This window comes from Electrona antarctica (assembly GCF_951216825.1).
Source record: "Electrona antarctica genome assembly, chromosome: 12".
NCBI lineage: Eukaryota > Metazoa > Chordata > Actinopteri > Myctophiformes > Myctophidae > Electrona > Electrona antarctica.
Window position 1 is genome coordinate 47,512,762 of NC_136793.1, and position 10,425 is coordinate 47,523,186.

The 10,425-nt window shown below is 46.4% G+C and overlaps 2 protein-coding genes and 1 pseudogene across 3 annotated transcripts in view; 2 read left to right on the top strand and 1 right to left on the bottom strand.

The window, feature by feature from the left end:
- Nucleotides 1-10,387, top strand: part of cfap77 (cilia and flagella associated protein 77) — a 14,708-nt gene extending 4,321 nt beyond the window's left edge. The window contains exons 4-8 of the mRNA XM_079516491.1: nucleotides 2,392-2,491; nucleotides 2,762-3,017; nucleotides 3,526-3,631; nucleotides 7,660-7,761; nucleotides 10,155-10,387. Coding sequence (XP_079372617.1) covers nucleotides 2,392-2,491; nucleotides 2,762-3,017; nucleotides 3,526-3,631; nucleotides 7,660-7,761; nucleotides 10,155-10,229 — 639 coding nt within the window. The 3' untranslated portion in view covers nucleotides 10,230-10,387. The remainder of the gene's footprint in view (nucleotides 1-2,391; nucleotides 2,492-2,761; nucleotides 3,018-3,525; nucleotides 3,632-7,659; nucleotides 7,762-10,154) is intronic.
- Nucleotides 188-1,138, bottom strand: LOC306933670 (transcription initiation factor IIB-like; the record flags this gene model as incomplete). Its single annotated transcript, XM_079515981.1, has 1 exon — nucleotides 188-1,138. The coding sequence occupies one exon, from the start codon at nucleotides 1,136-1,138 to the stop codon at nucleotides 188-190; it is 951 nt and encodes a 316-aa protein (XP_079372107.1).
- On the top strand, nucleotides 4,420-6,895 carry LOC306933671 (general transcription and DNA repair factor IIH helicase/translocase subunit XPB-like; annotated as a pseudogene). Its single transcript has 2 exons — nucleotides 4,420-4,427; nucleotides 4,579-6,895. The product of its transcript is annotated as a general transcription and DNA repair factor IIH helicase/translocase subunit XPB-like (transcript).
- Nucleotides 10,388-10,425: the final 38 nt, after the last annotated feature.

The window sequence follows — 10,425 nt, forward strand, 5'->3', positions numbered from 1 at the left end:
GAGCGTGAGAATCCAAGGTCGAGTCCGACCTGATCTTTTCTTGCATGGATGTCTCTCTTCTCTCTCTGCCATACACTGACCTATCTTAAACAAAGCTTGAAAATGCCAAAACAAAGGAGGAGGAGGGAAGATAGGTGCGGAAGATAAACCCCCTCAAATCCACAATTTTCTCAAAATCTTCCAATTTTCACATTTGGGGCAGTTTGTGTGTGTCAAATCTGAAGTCTGGAGGGAAGAGGTCTGCGGCACGAGGGTAAATGAGCCGATATGACTGTCTGATTGTGACGTCCGCCACGCCGGCAATGTCTCCAATCTCTTTTTCAGTCTTCTTCTCAGCCGAGGCCTGGGAGGCCATGTAGATGGCGGCTGCAGCTACAGATATGGGGCTCCTGCCGGACACCAAGTCCAACTCCACAGCCTTCCTGGCGATGAAGGTGGCGGCCATCTGCACCTGCTTGGGCAGGCCCAGGTTGGAGCAGAAGCGTGACATGAAATCTCCTGTGGTGATGAGGTCCACGCTGGTCTCCAGTGCGTTGAGGATGAGCTTAAAGCACCGGCCAATCTCCTTCTTGGAGATCCGGGAGACGGCACAAATCTCTTTAAATGTTCTTGGAACTCCTTCCTGTCTGCAGGCTATGTAAAGGCAGGCTGAGGCAATGGCATCATTACTCCACCCCTTCAGTCTCTTCTGTTCATAAACGTGCTTGAATAAATGATTTGTCCGGTCTATAATATTCCCTGGTAGGTTGAGGCGGTCTGCCATAGTGGTAATCTCTCTACTGGCATTCAGCATGGCCCTGTCTGAGCTGCTCATTGTGCGACGATTCTGATACTTTGAGGTGCCAAACTCGTCAAAGCTGGCTGCACCTGTTCCCTTGCTGATCGTGGTGGTTAGGTCACCCCCATTGAGCAACGGGTTCTGGGCGTCTCCCACTCTGGATGGGTCTTTGGTGGCTATCTCTTTGGTGAAGGTCCGCCATTCTGCACCCACGTCGATTACACGGTCGCCCACTACAAGGCCACACTCGGGGCAGATCACGTCGCCTGCTCTGTGGTCCTCCACCAGCAGCGCATCAGGGTGGTTGGGGCACTGGACCTCTGGAAGCGCCAGAGCATCTCTGCGGCTCGTCGACGCCATGTCAGTTAGCAGTGATTTGTTTGGCAAAAAGACAGTCACAGAATAAAGGGAGACTCTCTCGCTGAGTCAACCATGTCCAAATATGGAGTCCATGACATCAGACGGTTGACAATGGTAACCACATCACTAGGTCTGTCACAGTTATTAATCCTATACTAAAATTGGCTAATGGGGGACCGGTACAGACAGATCTAGAAAGCTCCATATATGGGCATAAAAGGGATGTAGAAATATGGGCATAAAAAGACAATTTAAGAATTTAAGGACTTTTAAGATTTTAATACAAGTAGGCTACTCAACAAACAATACTATAAAAATTGTCAAACAATGGCCAAATTGTCAAATAATATAAGAAAGAGGCAAACATTTTGACAATACAACCTCACAACGCTTTGCAGCGCGAGGCGTTGTGAGCTTGTAGATCTGCTATTTTCACAATCTTTATCTGTAGGAACTGCCGCAAACTCAACTCCTACAATTCCAATTGCTTGTCAGGGTGGGAGGTCCCCAGTTCAAATATGATTATTTTGGGGGGTCACACCCTGAAAAGGTTGAGAACCATTGCTCTAGTCTAGTCAGTGTATTTGATGTATGACAGCTTTTTATCCACTAGATGGCAGTGTGAAACTGTGTTTAACGGTGTTAGACCCATGCATGAAACTGTGTAAAACTGTGTTAAACAGTTACAACCATAGGGTTACACCACATATTAAACTGTGTTAAATAGTTTTAGACCACGTGTGTTAAACAATTGTTTGTTTGTTCTCATTGCACTCTACAGTAATCCCATCCATGGGGTTAATATCTGCTCTGTTGTGTCTTGGCTGTCTAAAGGCTCATTCATATAGTCTGGATTTTCGGTGGTGAGGCGACCACCAAACTACAACATGACGTCACTAGCCGCGGTGAAGAGCAAACCACCGCCCCAGCCCTTCTCTACGTTTTTACTCACCACCGCTCAAGTTATTTCAGCTCCGGTGGTCACCTCACCACCGGAGCAGTGGTCACCTCACCACCGAAAATCCAGACTATGAATGAGCCTTAATGTGAACTTGCATCATTATCTCAGTGTTGATAAGGAAAGTCCTTGATGTTGTCTTAAACACAACATACAGGGGACATGTACTGTAAAAGAGAGATCAAACCAACACACACAATCAATATCCATTAATAATACACACAACTCAAGTCACGTGAAAGGCTTACAGTATAATTAACATGGAAATGTAAGATGTCGATGTCTCCGTCTGCAGCCATCCCTGGGTCAGAGTCAGTCCAGAGGCCTGGTCTGTCCTGATACAGGATTCACTTATGGAATCACTACCGTTGGATCTGATGGAGGAGTGGCACAGGGTAAGGATGGATGGATGGAACATACTGTACGCGTGCACACACACACACACACACACACACACACACACACACACACACACACACACACACACACACACACACACACACACACACACACACACACACACACACACACACACACACACACACACACACACACACACACAGTTAGACGTAGTTGTTCATTTCTGTTTTCTTGACACATAGCATCAGCACTAGATTCGAGAAGTAACACACCTCTCTCTCTCTCTCTCTTTCTCTCCCCCCCAGCTATCTCTAGTTGGAAGGTTCATTCAGATGGCGGCGGTAGTGTGGCTGAAGGCGAGACAGACTGGGTGAGGTTAAACAGGGAAGCCGTGATGTCGGGCGTGGCGACAACCAGAGAGCTGTCCGTGTACCGAGCACAGCGACTCTCCCAGGGCAGCGCTCCGTCCACCTGCCCCCAGCCCCGCCCACACAGGAGCGGCCAAGGGAATGCCGACGGCCGCGGCGGGACCTCTGACAGGATATATGGCATTGTAACACGGTCAGTATAGTACAATGGACCACAACAACCGACCGCAACACGGCATGGAACACCGAGCGGCAGTGGCTCAGGTAGAGAGGCCGGTAGAACGGCCGGATGGGAGAACCGTGAGGTTCCCAGTTCTAAGTGTCCTTGAGCAAGACTCTGAACCCCTAATTTCTTCCGATGTGCAGGTTGGTGCCTTGCATTATCCTCCGCCATCGGTGTATGAATGAATGTGCGTGTGAATGGGTGAATGCAATGCACAAAATCTATGTAAAGTAAAGCACTTTGGATAAAAATGCTATATACAGTAAATGCACCATTTACCATTCACACCATGGCAAAATAACGCTACAGCAACACAACACAGTGACACAGCATGCGATGCCAATCCACAACACAGTGACGCGCCACGTGACAACACTGTGGTGACACAACACTGCAACACAGCACACGGACACACACATGCCAGTCGTGTTGTTTGTATGTTTATCTTTCTCTCTTTGTCTATCCCTCTGTCCGTCAGGGCGTCGTCTCCTATCTCAGACTTGATATCTCATCAGTATGCTGAACGTTGGCTGGAGGAACAGCGAAAAAGAAGCAACACACAAAGTCTACAGAACAAACACAAGGTAGGACTAGAAATAAAAGAAGAAACACACAACTTTGGGCTAATATCTTGCACCACCCCAGGGCCCTTACCCCTTACCCCAAACTTATTTGCCATGTTTTACTATTTTGAAAACCCCTTTAAAATAGTTCAAATAGCCGATCTACAATCTCACAACGTGTCGATGTAGATTGGCTTGAACTATTTATATAATGTTTTTCAAAATAGTAAAAATCACACCTGTGTGAAGTGAGGGGCTCTCTAATCATTGCACATCATCATCAAGAATGGTGGTCCGTTATTGGCCAAGGGTTCCCACAGACATACCCAGCCGATTTGCTCAGACACATATGTTATATGTATACGACTCCTACACATACCCCGAGGTATCTGGCCTTACAACCCAGATACCTCTACTAGCTTCCATAGACCAGATCTCCTGAACCACACAGGTTAAACATCCTGGTTTAAGATCTAATCGGACACCACTCTCACACATTCTAATCCTAGCCTTTGAATAACAGTCCCTTCCTTTAGTATTTTTCATGCTATATAGGCTTCAACTTATTTGCTAGGAGTTATATATGCGACTGCACAGGCGTCTGTCTTGGAGGACTCGTGTAGTTACTAGGTTGGTCTAATGGTTAGGCACTTAGGTTAAGCAGTTTGGGTTATGCTCTAACCGAACGTCACCATGACAACAGAAACCTAACCCTACATCACCATGTACTTACTTAAGCACGATGACCATAACCTAACCTGCACTTTCACAACTTATTTAGGTTGAAGAGTGTGGATTCCCATGTCGTGATGTTAACGTGACTGTGATCACGTAATATACGTAATAATTATACGTAATAATTATGTAATAAAATAGCTGGCAACCAGCTATTTTATTACATAATTATTACATTACAATTTCAAAAACTAAAAGTGATTTATTCAAACGCTGCTCAAACGGGGCAAAAGGACAACGGAGTCCAGAAAGCGTATGTATGAGGAGGACGATGAGGAGGCAATGGGCAGTGAGTCTGAGGAGACCATACCTGCAGCCGCAGGGAAACAGGTAGATGAGTCCGGCATCAAACTAGACGAGTATGGGGCCAAAGACTACCGCGCTCAGATGCTCCTGAAGCACGTCCCCTCTGGGTGGCTCCAGATGGACACATTTTCCTCGAGGCCTTCTCGACAGTTTATAAATATGCGCAAGATTTCTTAGTGGCAATCGCAGAGCCTGTGTGCACTGTGCAGGCCCACCCATGTCCATGAATACAAGCTGACGGCCTATTCACTTTATGCGGCCGTCAGTGTAGGACTGCAGACCTCCGACATTGTGGAACACCTGCAAAAACTCAGCAAAACGTCTGTGCCTGACGGCATTGTGCAGTTCATCAAGCTTTGCACAATGAGCTATGGTAAAGTGAAATTGGTGCTCAAGCACAACAGATATTTTGTTGAGAGTGCCTTCCCCGATGTGATTCAGCGCCTCCTGCAGGACAATCGGATCCGTGAATGCCGTCTCCGTACTGCCGAGGGAGCGGACACTGAGCTCATCACTGAGGTTATCCACAGTAAATCTGCCATCTCTAAGTCCATACAGGACAAGGGAGGGGTGTCCACTTCCCAGCAGACAGCTGAAGGTCAAAGTTCAACACCTCAGGTTCCCGAGGACATATTCAGCTACTACGAGCAGATGGATAAGGATGAGGAGGATGAAGAGGAGACTCAGACCGTGTCCTGTGAAATTCGACAGGAGATGATTGAAGAGCTGCAGAAGCGTTGCATCCAACTCGAGTACCCTCTTCTGGCTGAGTATGGCTTTCGTAATGATACGGTCAACCCAGACATCAACATGGACCTGAAACCCACCGCAGTGTTACGACCCTACCAAGAGAAGAGCCTGCGTAAGATGTTTGGCAATGGCCGCGCTCGCTCTGGAGTCATCGTTCTGCCCTGCGGAGCGGGCAAGTCTCTGGTGGGTGTGACGGCTGCATGCACAGTGCGTAAACGCTGCCTGGTGCTCGGCAACTCCTCTGTGTCAGTAGAACAATGGAAGTCCCAGTTCAAGTTGTGGTCCACCATTAGCGACTCGCAGATCTGCAGGTTTACGTCGGATGCCAAAGACAAGCCCATTGGTTGCTCTGTGGCCATCAGCACCTACTCTATGCTGGGCCACACGACCAAGCGATCATGGGAGGCGGAGAGGGTTATGGAGTGGATGCGTAGCCAGGAGTGGGGATTAATTATCCTAGATGAGGTTCACACCATCCCTGCCAAGATGTTCCGTCGTGTTCTGACCATTGTGCAGGCCCACTGCAAGCTGGGTCTCACTGCCACACTGGTCAGGGAAGATGACAAGATTGTGGATCTCAACTTCCTGATTGGGCCAAAGTTGTTTGAAGCCAACTGGATGGAGTTGCAGAACAACGGCTATATTGCCAAGGTCCAATGTGCTGAGGTGTGGTGCCCAATGTCTCCCGAGTTTTACAGAGAATACTTAGCTATTAAGACCAAGAAACGTATCCTGCTCTACACCATGAACCCCAACAAGTTCCGTGCCTGTCAGTATCTTATTAGCTACCATGAGCGTCGCAATGACAAGATCATCGTCTTTGCTGATAATGTCTTTGCCTTGAAGGAATATGCCATCCGCCTAAAGAAGCCTTATATCTATGGCCCCACCTCCCAGGGGGAACGCATGCAGATCTTGCAGAACTTCAAACACAACCCCAAGATTAACACCATCTTCATCTCCAAGGTTGGAGACACTTCGTTTGACTTGCCAGAGGCTAATGTTCTGATCCAGATTTCATCTCACGGTGGATCCCGCAGACAAGAGGCCCAGAGGCTTGGCAGAGTGCTCAGAGCCAAGAAAGCAATGGTGGCAGAGGAGTACAATGCCAACTTCTACTCCCTGGTGTCCCAGGACACCCAAGAAATGGCTTACTCCACTAAGAGGCAGAGGTTCCTGGTAGACCAAGGCTATAGCTTCAAGGTGATCACTAAGATGGCAGGCATGGAGGAGGAAGACCTCATGTTTTCATCCAGGGAAGAGCAGTATGAACTGCTACAGAAGGTATTGGCTGCTTCAAACCTGGATGCGGAGGAGGAAGTGGTGACAGGGGAGGTGGGCGTACGACCACAGTTCTCGAGGCGACTAGGCACCATGAGCTCCTTATCAGGTGCAGATGACACCATCTACATGGAGTACCACCACAGTCGGAGTAGCAAAGCCTCCCTGGCAAGCAAGAATATCCATCCACTCTTTAAGCGCTTTCGCAAATAGATACGCATGCGCGCACACACGCACATGCACATATATAGGATAAGAGCAGCTGGAGATGACGCTAGGAATGATGTGACTCCACGATAAGTATTAGAAAATATACTGCCTCAGAGGTAGGCCTAAAGATCAGCAACAGCACAACTGGAATATTTCCTATAGTTCTAACCTCTAGTCTAACCAGAATGTTATTGCGACTGTAGGTCACAGTTTACTATGAAAACCTGCATTTAGTCAGTCAGTGCGTCGTGTCACGCCTCCATATATGGTTGTCAGTCCACGCCTCGTGACATGCTCTATATGTGGCCGGAGGCCCCGCCTGGCCTTACTAATTAGCACAATTCCCTGTTATGCCCATATATGGAGATCTCTGATGTCATCAAAATTAAGCCCATATATGGGAATGTCAATATATGGCCATATTGTGACAGTCTCATGGTAACCAGTGTGGTTGCCGTGACGCAAGTCGCAAATGAACCAAGTTGGTACAACACATGGATCTCCATATGTGGAGCTGACTATCATCACCTGGATCTCCATATATGAAGATCATGACACTGACCTCATCAAACCCTGGATAGCCACACATGGTTTGACATACTAGATCTGCATATATGGAGCCGGATTCATAGTTGAACTCCTGCTTGGCTGCTTCTCAACTGTGCCATATCAAGCTCTGTTGTTTCAGCCCTCAGGGTGTCTTACTGGTCTGTGTCTGTTTGTGTGTGTGTGTGTGTGTGTGTGTGTGCGTGTGTATGCATGTGTAGTCTAAACTAGGTCACATTTCAGAGACAAGGACCAGTCTGCTGAGGAAGAGTAGACCTCTGCCACACACACCCACACTGTGGAAGATGCCACAATTCTCACAGGTATATATATTGTCGCACTTTGACCCAAGACCAAGACAAGAGTGTCAGTGTTTGCCCGCAGGCTGGTTTTATTCAGAAGTGAGTTTACAGGGAAAGGCGAATAGGAGGTGAGAATTCGTCAGGGCGAAAACTATAAATCAAAGTCTCTATCTCTCTTCTTCTCCAGGGGCGGTGAACATAGTTATTAACATGGGTTTTTCTTCCTGTTGGGATTCTTGGGGCCGGTGGCCAGCTTAATAAGCCTATCTCACAGAATTTCCCCGCCCCCCTTAATACGCCCCCTTTTGGGGTTAGTGGCGATAGCGTGACGTCACTCCATAGACGCTACATGTTAACAGGGGTAATTTAAGAAGTCTACAACTTTTGTTTTCTCAAGGTAAGGTTTGTTCTATCTGTTCGAGCTGATTTACCATCTTGTTTGCTTCATAATAATATTGGTCACATTTTTACATTAGAAAATGTACTTAGATTCTCCAGAGAAAAAAACGTGTAAATGCTAATGTTAAAGTCACCACTATTTACCGGAAGTGGGCGTGAAAAACGGGCTGTGAGATAGGCCTATTCCAGCAGGAGAAACTTAGGAGAAACCCTAAGGAAGTACCGTCATATATCGTTCAAGGGCAGAACGGGGGGGGATTCCTATCCACGGTGTCATCACCGTTTTAGCCTTCCTTGTCCTTTAATTACTCAGAGAGGCATAATTACACAGTCACAATACATGGCATTATTTAGAGAGGGAATAGTATGTGAGATCTCTTACCGCCAGACGCCTATATACGTGCACACACAGAGAGTGCAAGCCGTGAATGGGAGGCGGACGCTTTTATACCCCGCAGGTGGGAAGGAATCTGCTTGATTCAGGATGCAGACAGGTATGTAGCGGTCCGCTATGATTCGTCCCAGAGGCTGGCCCCACAATATATATATATATATATATATATATATATATATATATATATATATATATATACGCCCCTAAGCTGTTCTAAAATCACTGTAAACCACTGGCTGCCATATTGCTTTAACCACTTGAACCCTGCTAGCATCCCTATTCTTTGGGGAACATAGCCGGAAATAGCCTATATACAAACTTGTAGACCGGCTATTTTCAGCTGAGAGATTTGGTGGGAATAACGAGCAGATTAAGTTGCTGACCCCAGTCAAGTTTACCAATCATAGTTTAATGTAGCCTAATTTTAAATGGTTTTAAGGTAGCCTACCATAAACTGCAGTGTGAACATTGTTCACATTTAGGATTCAGTTTCTTTTGATATAATTTCTTTGCCGTCTCATATCTCAAAGTAATGCTTAATGCTTACACCTCGTCATAGCTACCTACTATGTTTTTCATTCACTTATAGAACAGTCTCTTTCTCATCTATACAGTTCATAAACAGAAACTAGACTGTTTAAAAACGTAATCCAAAAACAAAATAAGCATTATCCTCTGCATAAAAACCCGTTATAAAGAAACAGCTTATCATGGCTTAACGTACTGAAACTCTGACCCGAGAACACACGCTTTCTCTCGCTCATCTTTACTGGTCATAAACACTGTCTTCTGAATGGTGTGTGTGTGTGTGTGTGTGTGTGTGTGTGTGTGTGTGTGTGTGTGTGTGTGTGTGTGTGTGTGTGTGTGTGTGTGTGTGTGTGTGTGTGTGTGTGTGTGTGTGTGTGTGTGTGTGTGTGTGTGTGTGTGTGTGTGTGTGTGTGTGTGTGTCAACATAGCGCTATAGCCTCATGAAACATTTATCAGTTCATTATCTCAGCGAGGTATGCTCTCCTCTTCTTCTCTCCTCCTTTCATGTGCTCATCATTTTGTTTGTTTATCTTGTCATCTCTCCCTCTCATCCTTGTTTCTCTTCGTCCTGAAACACAACAAACGCAGAGCAGAGTCCAGCAGCAGCACGCCGCGCACGCTTCCTGCCCGCTCCAAGAACTCTCTTCTATCCCCGTCGCTCTGTGTGTGTGTGTGTGTGTGTGTTTGTGTTTCTGTTTGTCTGTCCCGATGTCTCAGATGTGTATACTGCATGTTCTCGGAGCTGTCAGCAGTAATCTCTCAAGATTTAGAGATTATTCTGCAATAATTCCTTTTTTTTAAGGGTTACCAGTTTGAGTCTGTAGTAACATCTTGTCTACCATCATACTGGGAATCTGAACAGCTTCCAGATCAGTTCACACAAATAAAATACATTATATTGTCTGTTGGACAGACGGACAGACAGACAGACAGACAGACAGACAGACAGACAGAGACAGACAAACAGACTTCTGTTGAAAGATCATAATGATCAGGAGAGAAGAGGGACTCATGTGTAGAGGTATATTCATTTCTTGTTCCCCTCATGATATCTCCATCTCCCTCCATCTCCCCCTCTCTCTCCGTCCTCCAGGTTGGACCAGCATTGAACACCTTCAGGAATAAAGACATTCATCTCAGATCATCTACCGGCGAGGAACAAACCTAAATGAGGAGCGATAATCACACGAGTCCAGAATGTTCTTTGTCTGTTAGGTGCAGCATCATTCATAGCTTGCACACAAATGTGCCTCATCAGAATAAACAGCACACAGACATGCTTGACAACCAGTTTCTTTGCCTTCTACTGTTTTTCTATATAATATTGTCTCCTCAACTCAATAAAAACAGACCTGCACTACAAC